The 18,846-nt window shown below is 39.6% G+C and overlaps 1 protein-coding gene across 8 annotated transcripts in view; it reads right to left on the bottom strand.

Moving 5' to 3' along the window:
- MLIP (muscular LMNA interacting protein) overlaps positions 1 to 18,846 on the bottom strand; it is a 104,884-nt gene that overhangs the window by 46,423 nt on the left and 39,615 nt on the right. For 7 of the 8 annotated variants that reach the window (XM_079297684.1, XM_079297680.1, XM_079297679.1 and 4 more), the window contains 3 exons: positions 11,372 to 11,530; positions 9,082 to 9,447; positions 1,666 to 3,282 (listed from right to left, as the gene is read on the bottom strand). In XM_079297684.1, coding sequence (XP_079153810.1) covers positions 1,666 to 3,282; positions 9,082 to 9,363 — 1,899 coding nt within the window. In that variant the 5' untranslated portion in view covers positions 9,364 to 9,447; positions 11,372 to 11,530. The remainder of the gene's footprint in view (positions 1 to 1,665; positions 3,283 to 9,081; positions 9,448 to 11,371; positions 11,531 to 18,846) is intronic. The other variant, XM_079297686.1, reaches the window with a different exon arrangement.

Raw genomic sequence — 18,846 nt, 5'->3', positions numbered from 1 at the left:
ACCAGCTAGCAGGAAATGCAGCTACCATCCAATCTGCATCACAGTTTGGTCTCAGGGGCTTTTTTCTTGGAATTTCTACAATTTCGTGTCTCTTTTTGTTTCATTAACTAATACTGACAGGGTGTGACCACTCAATGGTTCCTCTTGGCTTGTTTGGATTTTTAAAGAGCCATTCATGACAATTGCTACTTCGTGCTGATTTTAACCTCTCATTTCCAATTAACATTTTAAAGTCAACCCTGCCACAGCCAAGCTGTTAGGAGCACATCTGACACAACTTGATCTGGCACACCAGGCTGTAATTTTGTGCTGTGAGCAAATAAATCAATAAACTATGACAGACTTTGTGTGATGAACAGAGCTCAGATATGAGTTAGGGGAAGGGAGCACAGCACAAAGGACACACAGAGTGCCAAGATAATATAAAAGAGGTTGGAAAGCCTCCTGCAGCTTTGGTGCCTTCTGAAATTAATTCCTCCCTTTTGCATAGCAGTTCCTCTTGTTTTCACCTACTTGCTGCATGTTTTTGGATTTCCTTTCCTTTCCTTTCCTTTCCTTTCCTTTCCTTTCCTTTCCTTTCCTTTCCTTCCTTTCCTTTCCTTTCCTTTCCTTTCCTTTCCTTTTCCTTTCCTTTCCTTTCCTTTCCTTTCCTTTCCTTTCCTTTCCTTTCCTTTCCTTTCCTTTCCTTTCCTTTCCTTTCCTTTCCTTTCCTTTCCTTTCCTTTCCTTTCCTTTCCTTTCCTTTCCTTTCCTTTCCTTTCGTCTTATACCTTTAAATCTGTGGTGTGACTGGTTCCCAAGCCCTCCTGCAGCAGTTGCCATCCCTGCTTATTCTCACTCTGTGATGCTCTCCTGCCTTTGGGTGGATGACAAACAGCAGGAGCATGGCTGATCTGCCAGGTGTGAGACTTTTGTATTTGCACTAGTTTGGGCTGTAGGAAGCTTGGCTTTTCTTTCCCCCTCATCCTCTGTCTAGCACACCAAGACCAGAGGAGTACAAAAGAAAGGGAAGAAGCAGGAGACTGTGCTTATCTTCCCGTGCTGGCCCTTGGCCACAAAGTCTTTGCTCAGTCTGAGCTCATTATTGCCTCTGGGCTAGTCCTGGGGTGGCTGAGGTGAGGAAAGCCTCCAGGGAAATCAATTATCAGTGGAACACCTAGTTCACATCAATTAGATGAATTAGATTAAACTGCTTCTTGCTCAGCCCTGCACCTAAGATCCCCACATTTCTATTACTTTCCCTGGAACATACATGTATTTACTTTAGAATGGGGTGAACAGAACATGCTTCATGGTTGATTTTTGATGCACCAGAATTTTAGGCGAGCTTCACAAATATGTGTACAGAAAGTACATCAGAGCAACTGGACACAAATCCATCTTTAGTAGTAAATCATCTTATTCAAAAATGAAATACCTTCTTTTTTATGCTAAAGGATTCCTGCATCATCTTCTCCATAGTACAGAACACAGTGCTAACAATTTGAAGGGTAGGATTTCATTTTTCACTATCTTCATTATTGATACAAAACCTGTTCCTTTTCCACATTTATTTCTACATCCCATCTACATCTACATATATTTTACTAGTATTCTGCAACATGGATGTGATTTTTTTACTACAGGGACAAAGAACTATTATAAAATAAGCATGCACCAAGAGTACCTTGGGTTTGATGTTTTCATGGTCAGGAGGCAGGGAAAAAGACTGTGGTGAAGTCAGCTCTCTGGGTCTTGATGGCAGTGTGCCTGGTGACGTGTCTGAGATGGGAGATCTGCACTTTAGCCCTGATGAGGTGGCAGAATTCTCAGGTCTTGGAGGGGAGGAGTTAGACCTAAAATTTGCTTGCATCAATGAAGAATTAAATGGCAGTGGATGGGAATTAATATTAGCAGTTTGTGGAACCAGTGGGGTAGAGTGAGGCCATGGGAGAGACCAGTGCTTTGAGATGCTCGAAGGGGTAGGAGAGGAGGCACTGATCTCCTGAACAGATGTTCGGGGTGAGTCTGGTTTAGATCTGCAAGGTGAGTGCAAAAGACTTGGGGAAGGAGATGAGTGTTTTTCTAGGGGGGGAGAGAGTGCACCACTGACACTGGTAGAGGAAAGCAAAGGGTATGAGTGGCAAGTGAAGATGGGCGAGTAGGTGCACACCCTCTGAGACTGCTGAGGCACCCGGGACCTGGAGGCAGAGCAGCCCAGCCCTTCTGGAGAGGGAGAGGTGGGGTCTGCAAAGGAAGAGGGAGCTGGGGCACAAGGAGAAGGCAGTGGAGACTGCAAATCTGGAGAGGCAACTGATCTTCTATGGGAGGAGACAGGGCATGACAAAGAATTTCGGCAGTCTGGAGAAAGTAACTTAATGGGAAGAGGATTTTTAGGAGAAAGGGACTTTGCCCGAGGGGTGGGATAAGGCTTGGAAGGTAAAGGTAGCTGCTGAGCCCATCCTGAAAGCCAATCCTCCTTGCTGGGGGAACCTGGCCTTATAAGAGGGCTTGAAACAGATTTCTTGGGGGTTGGGGGAGACTTCTGATCAATTCCAAGTGTTGAGGAACTAAGGGAGCTAGGGGAAAATGTGGGACAAGAAGCAGGAGAAAGTGGCCTCCTCTGAGAGGAGCCTGATCTCAAAATAGCAGTTAAGAGAGTCAGTCTGGTTGGCAGAGGGGATTTGACTCCTGACTTGGCTGAATTTCCTCTGGATAATGTTTGTGTGCAAGGCTCATTCATACTACATATGGTCGAAGAGGACCCGTAAAGAGAGGGTGGAGACAAAGGTTTAGGGCTAGGAGATAATGAATGTGCTATTATTTGTACAGGGAGAGGAGACAAAGCATTCAATCTTTTGGAAGGACTGGGGGATACAGGCTGAGCTAAAGATCGTTGGATTTCAGTTGAACATGGAGGATTGGAGGAACGGCTTGGACTCCTTGCTGGAACAGAGGGTGTGGTGAAGCCTCCCATTCTGCAAACACAGCCAGGGCTGTGGGGACTTGGTGTTTGTAGGTTATCAGACAACTGAGGAGTGGAGTGCCAACTCTTTGATGCAGAAGAGGATATTTTAGACACTGAGGAAGGTGAACTATGGGAAGCAGACTGAAAGTAGAGAGATGAGTCTTGCTTAGAAAACCCAGTTGCTGACTGCCAGTTGTTACAGGAATCTTCCAACGAAGAGGCTTGATTCATGTTAACCATGCCACCACACGCTACTTTCTGATTAATTGGAGAAATTAAGTGGACAGCAGGTGGTTTAGAGGAAAGATGATCAGAGGTGGAAAGAGTAGAAATTAACTGGAGAGGAAAAAAAACAAAAAAACAAAAACAGAACTGTTAAAATAGATGGAACTTGTGGAACTGTTAAACACCCCACATTTCTTTTAGGGTTTCTATTAGTACTGGTGTGTGGGTTAAAAGCATAGGGCTGTTTTAAGCTTGGACACAGAGCCTGATGGATAAGGTCCTCACAGGAAGGTGATTGAGGCAGACAAGCTATGTGGTACTTTGGCTTTATGACACCTCTCTTTTGATGATATAAACAAGGTTCAAGGCTACAGTATTTTTCATTTTAGGTAAAACCCATGACAGTAGTGCCATGAATATCTGGAATCATGTGATGCCATCCACATTATATAAACACGATGGAAAGTAAGACAATTGCAATAGTGTCCCATCTCACTTTGCCAATTCAGTGGAAAGCAGCCTTTCTGAAAATAGGATTCAAGTCAAGTGTTCTCTTTCTCATGCAGTAAACAACCCCTTCTGCAGCACTGTGATACCAGAATGAGAAATTTGCCTGGACCTACTTAAATCAGACATCCAGTCTGCCTTTCACTTCTCCTGTCATTCACAGAGCAAAGAATTTGACAGCTTGCAGACATGTAAGAGTCCTTATCCCCTTCTCCACAGTTTCTCAATACACTAACAAAACAGTAATGAGCTCTTTCATGAGTGTCTTTTTTCTTGGGTCTATTCTAATTAGGATTTGTCAAAACTAATTAGAGCATACAAGTATATTATCAACCTGTTATGCAGTTTCATGCTTCTAAAGAAAGAAATTCTCTCAAAATCTTCCAAGTTATTATAATGCTGAAATTAAAAACTGAGGTATACACAATATGAATAAAACATATCAGTATGAAATAATGATTAAAGTCAACTGTAAAACCAAAAGCATACAAATTGTCATCTAACATTTGACTGAGCAATTTCAAAGCAGGGAAATTGACTCCAATTTCATCAAACTTGTTGTAAATATATGAACACCTATTTAACTACTGTTAGGTACCCTGAAAATATTATGCAGCTTTATAAAAGACAATTATACCATTCAGTTTAACACATGATTTGCTCATGGCTGTGGCTCAGCCTATGAATTATATTTTAATAGATATGCCTTATCCATAATAGACAGGAATTATGATGATGATGATGATGATTGTTATTATTATTATGTAATATACTATTGATATATCACAAAAGAAAAATAAGAACAAAATAACTAATTTTTAAGTGAGAGCACATCCTGGAAGAAGTTGCAACAGAAAAGCAACACTTAAGAGCTTTCAAAGGCAAAACTATGCCTAAGTTTAGGATAAACACACACTTCAAAACTCTATTAGCCCTTAAAACTTAATTTCAGTGAGCTCTTCCTGCTAAATGATACCACACAAACAGCAAGCCTTTTAAACCAAAGACACTTTCTGTATAAGGTAACCTCAGAAAAGCCAGATCAATGCTTTGATTTATAGGAATAAACACGAGACTTCTGAATGCCTTTACAACAACACTCATTTCCCCTTGTTTTTTGTTGTTTATGTCTTAAGGTGTCACATTTCAAAGTGGAAAGTCAATGGATGTATACAGGGCAAATATTGGAATATAAAAATTAATGTTGTTTATATCGTTGTATATATATTCTATTGAGAAATTAGGACTCTTGTTGAAAATGTTTCTAATCAAGAAGAAGCAAAAACACTGTGAATTGAGAATAATTTACCAGTATTTAATCATTATGAAAAATTATTATTAAATATTTCATGAAAGATAAAATTATTTAATGAGATGAAAAGCAATGTGGTAATAAATCTGATAATTTGGAGCAGCTTCCTGAATTTAATAATGAATTGTGGAAGTTAATCAGCTACCAAAACAGAGCTGGGGTATGAAATATCTATATTTCAAAATATAATAGATAAATTTCCCTTACAAAGACAACAGATTAAAAGAAAGTGAGAAACAAATATGAAACTTCATAATAAAAGCACAGGATGTGCAGTGACTTCTAATTAGTTGAAACTTAATAAGATTTACAAGCAGCTACAAAAATGTCCACGGTAGCAGATAACAAAAAAGCTCCTGCAAGTAAGATAAAGACATTTTGCAGAATTCTTCCTGTTAAAATACCACTGAACATTCACTTGCAGAGCTAATTGAGCCATTAATCAAGTCTTCACAAGTGATTTTGTTATTGCAACACAGTACTAATAACCACATCTATAGATGATCAACCTCTTATTTACAGGATCAGGAAATGATAATCAAAGTGGGCTGGAAGTGGCTTCCAGAGGTGATCGAGCGCAGCCCCCGACTCGCAGCAGGGCTCTCACCAGCACAGAGGCTCAGCTCAGCTGTGGCTGTGTCTCACCACTCTCCAGAGCTCTGATGGAGCTCCAGCACCCCCAGGCAGCAGTGCCAGTGCTGCACCACCTCCACGGAGGCAGCTGCTCCTGATGTGCAGATGGCATCTCCCACACTGGGATTTGCAGCGTTGCTGCCTCACCTGCCCTGCAGAGAAGAGTTTGGCTCTGCCGTGTCTGTGACTGCCCTGCAGGTGGTTCTGGGCAGCTCCCAGGTGCCTCCTTGGCTGTGTCTTGCTGGGAATCAACAAAGCCAGCTCCTTCAGCTCTCATGTGCCCCAGACATACTTACACTTTTGTGCTGGACCGCATTCCCTTCCTCACATCTCTCTTGAATTTGAGGGTTGCTGGCCACAAATTGAGCATATTGCAGCCTCAGCAGTGTCAGGTGAGATATTATAACTTCCTTCAGGCAGTGGAATTTTTTTCTGTTCAGTTTCTCTACTGATTTTAAACCCTCCTGTAGGTGAATTGGATTAGTGCAGAAGTGAGTGACTAAAGTAGATTTGTGTTTCTTTGGTCTGTGATTCAACTGCAAAGCCTTTTTCTCTTCTCCTGGGCACTTCACATATACACATCCCATAAACATATGAAGAAAGTTGGAACAGGTGGCAACATTACATTAGCACAAAGGGACAAAGGCCCTTGGAGAAGATCTTGGTACCTTGTAGTTAATTATTGAATTGGACATAATACTAGTATTGAGCCTTGCCCAGGAGACCTTCAGCACATTTGAAATGGCAGAACTGAGCTGTACATGAGGCAAATTATCATTCTGCTGAGGTCACATTGTTTTGGAAGGGCACAAAAGATGTGGTTAGCTGCCCCTGCAAGACCCTGAAAGATGTGCTGGTCAAACAGAAAAAGGGAAAGAGTGTGCAAACTGAGAGCCTAAAAGGCAGAAATCATGTCTGAGTGAATTATGTCTTCAATTTAGACCTAATCCTGGGCCCAGTTAACCATGCTTTGATCTCAGTAGAATCTGCTTATAGATAGGAAAAGATAAAAACAAATTATCCACAAAGACTGCAACCTGAGAGAAGGAAACACTGGAAACTGTGGAAAACAAAAAATCCCTGGAGGCAACACAGTAAAGCAGACTGTGAGCTGAGACCCGTAATATAAATGCTATTTAGAACAGTCCAGTTTCTCCCAATAAGAAAGGTGCACTGCCCAGGCAATGGCAGGAGTTGGTAGGAACTCCTGACTTATTTGTCTGGAAAAGCCAAGCCAGATGGCACTCAAAGGACAGAGGAACATCAAGTGACTTTGAGTAACTAAAAATCCTCATGCCCTGACATTCAGGGAAGCAGATATTCCACTCAACCCAAAGGGTAAATTGCCAAAGGCAGGAGCCAGTCTGACTGTCTCTTACATGGCTAGGCTCTCTTTAGCATTAAAAAAATAAAAAATAAAAAAAAAAAAAAAAAGGCAAAAATCCTCAACAGAAAATATAAACATAAAACTCTTACCAAAAAATTCCAACATCAGTCGGGACCTCCATGTCTCACAGAACAGAAATGTTCTTTTTTTATTTAATGCCTTCCTTTTTTCCTTTTATTTAAACACTATGAAATGTCATAAATGAATGAAGCTGAATGAGTCCTCTGGGTCAGTTTGAGTGATCCCTTCTGTAACACAGTGGTCCCCAATACTGGTCCTTGCTTTTTTCACATCTGACATAAAACTCATAATCTAATTATGCTTTTAAGTTAATGTTATATGAAATAACTCTTTAAAGGGACATGATAGTGCCCTTAGAATTCAAGAATTTAAAAGGTAGCCCATATGTGGACTCCTTTGTGAAAAGGAAATGTACCCACAGATAAACCATGCATCTCTTTAATCTTTTCATAGTTTTTCCTTCATTTCCGAAGTGATGATCCTTCATTAGATAACAAGTCAGAAAGAGTCATGCCTAAGGAAACAGCTTAGACCCAGAACACCAGTGAAAGATAGCTTAGTAAAAACACCATTTATGAAGCAATAGCGATGGCTAAAGATATTGAGATCATGAAGTCTGAGGAAGTACAGTCTTGAAAACTTGTGACTAAAGAATAATTGTAAGATATGCAATTACCCATATCACCTACTGCCTCTCTTCCTGTTCAGGTGAATATTGAGCAGAGTTGGGCATAATTTCTTGTTCTGTGCAATCTTTATGTTTGGTTACCTCACCAGCCAAACCCCTCTTTACTTCTCGAGTCACCAGAATCTTCAGAAAGATCCAACATAGGAACTCTTATTTTTAGTACTCCAAAATTTATCCAATTTCTGTAAAAGCTTTAAAAAAAAAAAATACCCATGTAAGCCTGAACATTGATAAATTTTTATTTCCTCAGGACAAGTATTCTCTTACAGGCTGCTTCCTCTATGTATGCTTACCTATGACTTTAATCTTCCTCATGGAAAATTCTCACTGATTTTACTGGGATTTTCTCTGATGGAATGAACATTTGATATTGCTGTGAATCCCAAACCAGAGTGGCTCTCTTATTCAAGGTCTTCAATCAAAAATTGACATTGAATTTGATGAAAAATTGAGTGGCAAAAGTATTTCAACACAAGATAGAAAATTCTATTCATTTTCAGAAAAACAAATAGACATGCTTAATATTTGTTTTTAAATTAACAATGAAGAATTGCATTCTCAAGTGATGGTAACCCAGTCAAGGTCAAAGGAAATGCCTACATGTATTTCGTGAGAGAAGGATGTTGCTGTTTTGCTAAAGGTGGAATTTTCCATTGCATATACACCCTTCAATATACATCAGTGTTTTTCCCGAGAGGGGAGAATTAACTCTTAATTTAAAGTTAATTAACATTAACTTTTCATGCAGTAGTTTGGATTGATGCATTTTGGAAATGAAATGTTTTGAAAAGACCCTTTTGGGAAATGCCCCAGGGAGAATTGAAAATTTAATAAGTCAATAAATGCACCTATAAAGATCCACATAAAACAGAAATTTCATCTTCATTAGTTCTTTATGCCTGTGCAAAGTCCAGTGTACCAACCAACAATCAGAATAATAGGATTTTTACAGCTTCTTTCTCTTGCATAAAGACTGCAGGAGCTGCTGAGGAGAGAAAAGAATCTAGTTCTGGGAAGTCTGATGCTAATAATTCAAATGGTATTGAGGCTCCATTGATTTCAATGACCTTACCCAATTTAGACTATTTAGGAATCTAGCATCTCCTGATTAACTTGCTGTCATGATGAGCTGCTTTTAAAGGAAAGAAGGAATAGATGTGCCTCATCACCACCCACACCAGAATCATATGGAGAGGCAGACTCAGAAGGGTTGGGCCACCTCCTTAAGGTCCAAATGTTACAGAAATGGCCAATGAAAATGTTAATTCAATAACAAATTGACCAAGCTGCTGTACAAACTGGTTCCAGATCCTGAAAGATTTAGAAAGAAAGGTTATCTCTAGAGTCTAAAGAGCTTGTTACCTGATGTTTTTGTGGATCAGTACTGTGGGAAAGTGCAACTCCTGGAAGGTGCCCATCGGCAGGAGGTTTCCCTGCCCCGGTGCCAGGGGAAACATGGGATGTGGTCAGCAGCTGAGCACTGATGGGGCTGTAGCCATTGGAAGGCTGGTGGGTGCTGTCTGAGGCAGCAGCTACTTCATCTTCATCACCAGAGTCCGTGATCAGGATAAACTCAGCCTTAAAAAGGTCGTTCTCCTGCATTTCTCCTTTGCTGGAATTACACCCCAGGGACTGGAAAGCCATCCGGGTGCTGTCTGTGCAGACAGTAGACACACAGCCTTGTTTGGCCCCACTCTTTAAGACCAGCTCATCAGAGACTGCTTCAGACTGCAAAAGATACCAGGAAAAAGATCCCAATTAACTGCATTTTATTTGTATTCCCCCAAAATGTGAAGCAATTTTGGCTTTAGGTAGTGGCTGTCTCTGCACTACCAAAAGTGCAGTAGGCAAATGAAGAATTTAGGGATGAAGCCCCTTCCCCAGGGAGTCCCAGCTTCCAGCCCCCAGCCAGTGCTGTGGGGGCTGCCCTCCCAGCAGCTCACAGAGCACCGGGGGGCTCTGAGCACAGGGAGTGAGGAGGCTCAGTCCAGCCGAATGAGCTGTCAGCCCACGCTGCACCAGACACGATGGGAAGGCATCCCGACCGCGGGATCCACGGAGCAGACAATGCTCCTCAGAGGAGTCTGACAGACAAATCTGGGACAAAACCTATACATATTAATGAAGAAACAAAGGCCCTTAAGACAAGGCATTCTCTGAAGAGAGCAAACAGACTCAGAGGTCAGAGAGCTTTTCTGTATGTTCAAGCTCTGCAGCACAGACCGCAATTGTTCTTCGTATTTTCTGCAATTTCCACATCCAGTATGTCACTTCTCAGGCATGCTTTGAATGAAAGTGGGAATCGTGGAAACTGCATATATGACACACATATCATTAAATTATTCAGTATCGAAACTGCTATTGTAAATTATATTTCCCTCAGAGGAAGAATCAGGTAAATGAATAGATATATTGTGTACTGCAAGAGGAAGCCTCCAGATGGGGCTCATATTTGCATGATGCTTGAGGAACACGGTAATTACAAATTTCCACTTCACTTGCAGCTCCATGAGCCCTGGAGTTCAGTTGTTTGAAAAAATACCAGACCACAAAGGGGGACATCATCATTATGAGTTTGACAGTGTTATTTTGATTATCTGATGATGGCTGTTGAAATATTTTTCAGGTTCTAGACATTTTAGAAGAGGAATTAATCTGTGCTGTGAAGGCCTCACAACTGCATCAACTGCCAGAGAAGTTTCCTCTGTCCACAGAGAAACACAGGGGGATGGAAGGAATCAGGAAGGCCTGATTCTGCTTTAGCCTGGTCATTACTTGTAACAACACCAATACTGAGCAGCTGTAAATGTAACTAATGAGTTAAACCACCTGGGAGTAATATTCCAGTGAATGTCTCTTCAAATACATCCACCCTCTGTCCAGACATAGCCCCTTTTTCAACAGACAGCACACTGAATTGCTGGAACATGTTCAGGTCAGAGGGCTGTGAACTCCTTATTACAAGGAAAAGCACCCAGAACTGCAGCCCCAGCAATGTCCCAGGGAAGGAGCTGTTACACAAAAGAATTGCCACAAGCATTAATATTAACCTGGGGATTGTGGTAGCCTTTCAAGAAGCATGGGATAAAATAAGAGGGCATTAAGAGCTGTGAGGCAGGAAAGGAATAACAACCAAAGGGTTGACTAAAGGAAGGAGAGCCAGGAATGCTGTGCTGCTGGTTTCTCCATGGCAAGAAATCACAGGGACAAGTTTTCAAAAATCAGAAGCTCGCTTCCGCTTTGATGCACTACTGCGGAGCTGTGAAAGGAATTGGCACCTTCCTGGAAGCCACAGCATTGGCATTTGCTGAAACCAGGACCCAGTGAATAATTCCTGGCCAATTTCCATGCAATAGCACTCCTTGCACACCACCCTCGCTATTGTGAAGATGTAGAAGGAATCCCCTCACCTGCCATTGCCTGACTGACAGAGGACAGAATTGGGTTTCCTTCCAATATAAAGTCTGCCAAAGGCAAAGCAAGCTGTTGAGCAGACACTCGTCTTCTCTTGCACAGTGATTCCACATCTTGGTAATTAAACCAAGCACAAGCCAAGAAACCATTCATGGGAAAAGAGCTTCAGTTCAGCAATGCTCAGGATAAAATTGTATCTTTTGAAGAAGTGGAAAAAGTAATGCAAACACAAATCTACCTTATTTACAATTGTTTGGTTGCTCAGATCCTTGGGTTCCTCTGGAATTGTCACAAGGAACTTAGAGATATCCACAACCTCAAAATGAGTTGGAAGCCGTCCAATGGATGGTACAAATGTGAAGGTCAATAGTTTGGTTCCAGATTCTTGAGAAGAGACCTACAAAACACAAAATTTTATTTTTATCAGACATAATTTGAATAACATGAAATAATTAATCTACATAACTTACATATCTACTATTACGTCTACTGATCATTGTTTTGGTGAGGTCTTTTAATTGGCTAATTGTGTACTAAAGCCTTATTTAACAGACAAAATACTGCCTTGGTTACACTCATCAACATTCTCTATATTCTAGAGGTGTAGCACAGCAGACAGAACTTCTGTTTAATAGCTTGCTATTCTTTCAATTTTCCATAACAAAATCAGAAAACCATATTCAATCCATTTCAAGGCTGTTTTTATCTTTGTTTAACTCCACTTTAGTAGGACAAAAATTCAATTATACCAATGCATCTGGGCAAATTATAGCCCCTAGAGTATTTGCTTAACAAAAACCAAAGTGAAAAAACCTTAGCTCTAAATAAAAAAAAAAAAAAAAGAAAAGAAAAAAAAAAAGAAAAAAAGAAAAAACAATGTTCACATTTTCTATTGCAAATGCAGCTAACTCTGAGCAGTATCTGAAATAAATTGTGATTTAAGTACCTTCTCCCTTTTATTTGGACTTTCCAGCCACATACACCAAGTAACAGCTTGTCTATCTCCTCTCAGTAGGACAGTGTATAAAGGGCCCGAATGCACCAAAGACAAGAGAGACTAAACAAAGGCAATTTCACCCAAATGTTCAATTTTATCCCAGTGCTCTCCAATCACTTGAATCTTCTTCACAGGAGATGGAACTGGGTAAAAAAGTCTATATCATGGTAAAACTCTCAGATGCTTTGCCAGATATCAGGAAGAGGAGCTGCACGTGCTTGGCAAAATAGAGATGTTGACTTTCCCACTACTTATGGTGTAAAAAATTATTTTTTTCTGATTCAAAACTATGGAGTACATTGATTTTCCTTTGTTCTATCATCTAATGTATACCTTATGATTGTTAATTGTCTTTTCAATGAACTCTAATTTGCAGAGGCTTGAACTGTATTGAATCATACAGGAAAACAGGATTATTACTTCAGCTTTTTTTTTTTTTTTTTTTTTTGCTTGCTTGCCTGTTTAAAGTGAAACAAATTAAAGTGCTATGACTCTCATTATGCTTCTTTGTAATTTGCATCCATAAGTAAATAGCAATTACAGAAAAGAGTGGAATTATGGTTTACATTACTTGATCATCTTGTGGCTGGAGCATTAAAATGATGGACACAGATTTCCAGTTTTAAAGAACTCCAGGCAAATATTAGTTAATTCTACTAACAGCTGCCTCCTGGAGTGCTTGGGCAAAACAGAGGCAGGTTATTTGTAGAAATGCTATCAACTGCTCTTTCTTCCACAGTTTGGAAGAACTGTGCTCTCTCAGAGGTGTGCAAGTACAAGGTGCTCTCCTACTTTTACCTCCCCCTCCATTTCACACAAGTGGCCAGGCATTGGAACATATAATGCATGGCCTGAATATCACAGCAAAAGAGTAACAGCTAAATGCTGCACCATGCCAGGAGCTGGGGTTGTTGTTTTATGTGCAGGAAAAACAACAGCTCTGTCCTCTCAGGAACTAAGGCACTTGAGTCTGATCACTACTTTTCATAAAGGAGCAACACCATCTCTAAATATTATTTGCCAGCAGGTTAAACACTTAGTCCTTGCTGATGACTTTGCCTACCGAGGTTGTCTTTCAAAATATTTTCCCTCTCTATCTCACCTCTAGTCATTCTCTCATTTTGACACCTGACAGCAGCAGTTCTGTATTGCTGGACTTTCTTGAGACAGAGGGCAAATATTCCTCATAAAAGTAAAAGGAAGAGAGTGAATAAATGTGCAAATAGCAAGCCCAAACACAAACGGATTTATGGTAAATTCCAATATAATGTGGCAGCATTGCTAAACTCCACAATTTTATCTACATATTTGTAATGAGGAAATACAAACAAAAAATCAGACTAGAGGCTCCAGGCTTTTGCATAGTAATGGAGATATCTTGATATCACCTTATTTTGTATGTGCCTTATCCTGCACTTCCAATTTTATTGCTTTGGTGAAAAAATTACAGAACACACAAAGAAAACCTTGCTGTATTTGGCCTAAAGACATTGTAGAAATAATCACCAAAATTGCTTGCAAGCTGGAACTATGATTGGAAAATACATAAAAATGGACAAAGAATATTTTTTTCAGGTAGAAGATGCCATTAAATCGTGGAATTATTTATATTCTCCTAGTGTATATTATTTCCTTAGAGTTTAGAAAGCATACACAAGCAAACACAATTACTGCATTTCAGTCAGTTTTAAGTTGCTAGATACTGCACTAAGCAGAGACAGGACTGTGCTCCTCTTGGTTTCACCCATAGCAATTGAGAAACAGGAACTTCCAGCTGGTGAAACTGGTCATGCAATCTAAACTGCTCCACAGAAACCTAGACAAGCAAATACCACATGACTAGCCAGAAAACACAAGCATTGCCACTGAGGGAAAATAAAAGAGAAACATTTATTCCTTTACATTATTTTAAGTGCTTATTTTCATTTTATATGTTTTTTAAAAAATAATTTTAAAAACTCTGACATTTAAAAATTTAGATTTTAATTGAACAATGTAAAGCAGAAAGAGCTGTTACATATTCCTTTCCTTTTTAAGGTAGAAAAAATAATTTTGCACCTTGTTTCATATACTCATCTCATTTACTCATCTTTCTGACTCATGTTTCTAACCTTGAAGAACTGAAAAGAAATGAGCAGGCTGGACTTCCAGCACTTCACAACATCTATTAATAGCCACTCTGATATGCAGAGGCAAAAAATAAATAAAAAAGCTTAAAATTCAAATATATATTAAAAATATATGAAATTTCTTATAATCTTTTCTCCATAATCAGTAGTAAGGGCAGAGGCAATTCAATACCATACATTCCCTGCTGCTGGAGTTCACTTGAATCAATAGAGTTACAGTGGCAGAAAAATACCAAATGTGACATCTATTGAATTTAATACTAAGGAATTCTGCTTTATATTATATAATCAATCTTATGCACATGAAATAACTGATTGTTTATAATTTCAGCCTTCACTTTAATTAGTTCTTTGAAGAATACAAATTACAGAGTTTAATATAAATAACCTTTGAATATCTGTTAGTGGCTGTTGGCAGCTGCAGAATATATTGCCAAAAAGCTTCAAAATGAAAAATTTATTCTAGATGACTCCCATGAGCTCCTATGTCATCAATTTACAAACAGGTTTGTTGCATAATTAATACCATCAATTTACAGCTGCCCTGGGGATAGTAACTTAAATTATATTAATTATTGTTTTCATTACCACTGCTTCTGTAGTTCTTACTTCTTGAGCCCATTTTTATTGTCTTGGTTACCTTATGAACACAAACAAACTCTTCCATTTAATCTCTCATATGCTCTATATGCATTCAGCATACTGCCTATTTTGTAATTTAAATTGAGGTTCCATTGTCAATGATTGCTTCTCAGGACTTCCTTCTGGAATACAGATTGCTAAAGTGAAATTCAATATGCTGGTTCACGTTACCACTTCTTCCACTGATTTGCTAATGTAAGTCATTCAGTTAATAAAACAACACCCTGAGAAAGCCTCATTCTTGAAGCATCTAGTCCTTCCTTTAAAGATATTTATTTGTTTAAAAGACAAGAAAAGGAAATTATGAGTAAAAAATAGCAAAATAACAAGTGTGTACATCATGAAATAGAAACATGTTGACTGAAGCATTTTTTTGGTTCAGAGCCCAAATTCACATGCCCACAATTCCTGAGTGATAAATATAGCTCTGACACCCAGAGAGGGCACAGCCAACACCATTCACCCAAACAGGGGGAGGAGCCATCCAAAACCACTGCCTGAGTTCTGTAACCTCTCCTTAAACTCCTTTTCTGTGTTCAGAATAAAGTCAAACCACAAAGAGACATTGTCTCCTCCTTGGAACAGAGAAAAAACTAGTCAGATGGAATTATCAGTCAATGCGATGTAAGAATGTTCAGCCCGTCTTCATCACAGCTATCACAGTAACCTAATATGGATTAGCTGTTTATTGTGTAACGTGAGCTCTGGCTTTTATAAAACCTTTTACAAACAGCAGCAGATGATCATCTAACACCAACTTTCTTTCTGTGAAACTTCAGAGGAAAAGGCTAAGCCCATTCCAAAATCCAGAGTGAAATTACAGTCAATAGTTTGTGCCAAAGTTCCCAAGGACAGCTGTGGTCCAGAAGTTTCCCCAAGCTTTATGGTGTGCCCATTTTATCACCTTCAGCAAATCACTTGTGCTTCTTTCATTACATCAACCCACACTCAAATGCAGACAAGTATCTTTTGAAAATGGATGTGTGATGCATGTAAAACACTAGAAAGAGCAAATGAATAATGGCAAAAAAATTAATCTATTATTCAAAATGCAAGAGCTCATTCAGATTAAGTGGGTTTCTTCAAACATCATTTTAATAAGCTCTTCAGCCCAGCAGACTTTATACAACTGTAATTGCTATTTGATACTGCTCTACACATATACAGCTAAGTTTGATGAAAATAAAGTTAAAAAAAAATTAATTTCCTCCTTTTGTTTGTTTACCTGACTTAATTAAATGCAGTGTGACTAAGTGATCATAAAATATTAGACCCTGGGTCTAAGATGACCTGGGTCTTTAAATCTTATTTATAGTATCACTGACATCCTTAAACCCCTTATTTGCTTCCAGTCTCTGGAAGTTCCTAAGAAGCAACATCTCCCAAGTTCAAACACTGTGTTGTAACATCCCAAGCTGCTCTAGTCCATCACCCATGCACAAAACCACAGCTGGGTGGTCCCATAGCCAGACTGCCCCAGGTTCACCCTCAGCAGGTAATCACCACTTCCTTCTGGCTGTCCTCTGCTCATTTTGATGTGTGGATCAACCAGAAATTAAGGTGAAATTTTGTTGCTGATTTTGCACTAGTGTGGCCAGGCTTGCCATCTGGCCCACCATAGAAGGCAGTCAAGGACTAGCAAAAGTAGACTGAAAATGTTTGAAGGCTGATTACAAAAGAAAATGGTTTAAAAATCAAAACAAAACAGAAAAGTAGTGCTAACATGCACATGGACTGCTTATTAAATATTTTTACATTGTTCATTGTAAGAAGACTCCTTGGGAAATGGGAGACTTCAGATCAAATCCAGCGCCTGTAGATAAATAAAAATGTCTGCCTTGAAAATGGACTCCTTACAAGGTCACAGGACTTCTGCCTTCATCTGTAGAACATCCATACTAGCACATTAACAGATACATTTAAAAACTGATATACATAATATATGCTTGTGCAAAGTCATGATACCTCTGCCCAACAAAAAAGTCTGCAGACTGGTTAGTCGCATTAGCATAGCAGTGAAGCAAAATTTTCCAGTCCATTTTTGAACAATTTTGTCTTGATTACTCAGTGGGAAATTGAAAGTTAGAATTTATTCTTTTTCCCGTAAGAATTTCTTGCAATTTCAGCCCTGTAAAGGAGTCCCAAAATGCTGCTGTCACCCTCACAGCAACCTTGAAGCACATTTTCATTAATCTATATGATATCATTCCCTTCATTGTCTTTTCCGAAAAGCTGTGCCTATCAATAAGAGGGTGTAGTTTCCAAATCAAGCACTGGGAGGATAAATAAATCCCTACTTACAGCTGTCAGAGCTGAGACATCAGTCTTGTGGGATGATGGAACTTCAATTTTATAATATCCCACATCAGCCATTTGCCTTTTGGTGTCACGAAATGTCTGAGCAGTTGAGGGCAGAGGTCCCTCCCCAGAGTGGTGAGGGTCCCATGCAGTGAAGTTCCACCACCACACTCTGGGCGCTGCCCACAACACCAGAGGGGAGCCAAGCCCAGTGGTGATGGCACCACAGGTGAGCACCTCTGCTGCTCTCCTTTCAAAAACACATAAGAATAAGTTTGGTAACACACTGATGACATTTTGCAAGAAATACATTTTGGAAGCATCATCACAGCTGTGCCTGCATATATCCCTCCATGTGTTGAAAACTACACTCTCTTATTGATAGAATGACAGAACACTCTGAGTTGGAAGGGACCCATAAGGATCAAGGAGTCCAGCTGTTAAGGACCCAGGGATTGGACCCACAACCTTGGCATTCTTAGCATATGCTTTAATCCATCCAGCTAATCTCCCAGCAGACCATTACTTTTGTACAGAGTGACTCCAGAAAAAGAATACATATGTGCTAATACTACATACATGTCATGCTATCATAGTTTGAAGGCTGTTGAAAAACAAAGGATTTTAAAAGATGCTTCCAAAAGTGCACTAGATAATAGCAGAAGCCTTGAAAGTGCAAGTGTGGAATAGGAGTCCTAGGGTTACAAGCACAAATCATTAATAATAAGTTGTTACTCATGACAGGAATGCAACCTCGTGTGCTGGTATTAAAGATAACAGAGCAAAGAACCAGTACCTGGCATACATAAAACATATCAAACACCAACTAATCTAGATATAGGATGTGCTGGCCTATGAAGGAGGAACAAGTAACTGTTAACAAAGACAGTAAAGTAGCTTCAAGTAGGCCCAAAGCACAGGGCAAACCTCACCATCAACATGATCTACCTTGCTGCAAACAACTGGGGATGCTGGCAGCTTCTACAACAATGCATAGAGAATAAAAGAGGTAGAAGTGGAAAGTTATACAGGTTGTTTTCAACTGTATGATCATTGGGAATGAGCTGCAATAATAGGAGTATTTGGACTTTAAGTGTGAGTATGGCTGTACCTAGACTACATCATAATGGAAGTCCCATGTATGTGAGAATTTGTGTGACTTGAGTGAACAATACAATGAGGAGGTGATAAGAGAAAACAGATTGAAGAGAGGGCAAGTGTGAGAGGTAGTGCACGAAAGTATTTCCCAAATGGATAAACTCAGGGGATTAGTGGTCCATTTGAATACAAAATAAATGATAAATTCAGAATATCAAGCATCATCCCAAGACCACTGGAATCAGTAATGAACATGTTGAATCCCACTCAACTTCTGCACAAAGGGCTGTCCTGCCAGCTGTGGCTCCAACTGGGCATGAGTGAGTGCATGAGGGTTTGAGAAAGCTGCTTCAGCAACGTAATGAACCCCGTGAAAAACAATCTGCTTTAATAACAACAGCCTCATCATCATTATTCTAATATCTATATTAGCAAAAGGGTTCATATAAATGCTGTTTTTGAGAAATGCTTCCTTCAACTTGTTCCTGTCAGGGAAAAGGGAATTAACAACATTATAACTCTGTGATTAGACTGCTAATTTTTCAATTA

The sequence above is a fragment of the Erithacus rubecula genome (assembly GCF_903797595.1).
Source record: "Erithacus rubecula genome assembly, chromosome: 2".
In the NCBI taxonomy this organism is placed as follows: domain Eukaryota; kingdom Metazoa; phylum Chordata; class Aves; order Passeriformes; family Muscicapidae; genus Erithacus; species Erithacus rubecula.
The sequence above is the reverse complement of the archived record's forward strand: the minus strand, read 5'-3'. Positions and strand labels throughout refer to the sequence as shown.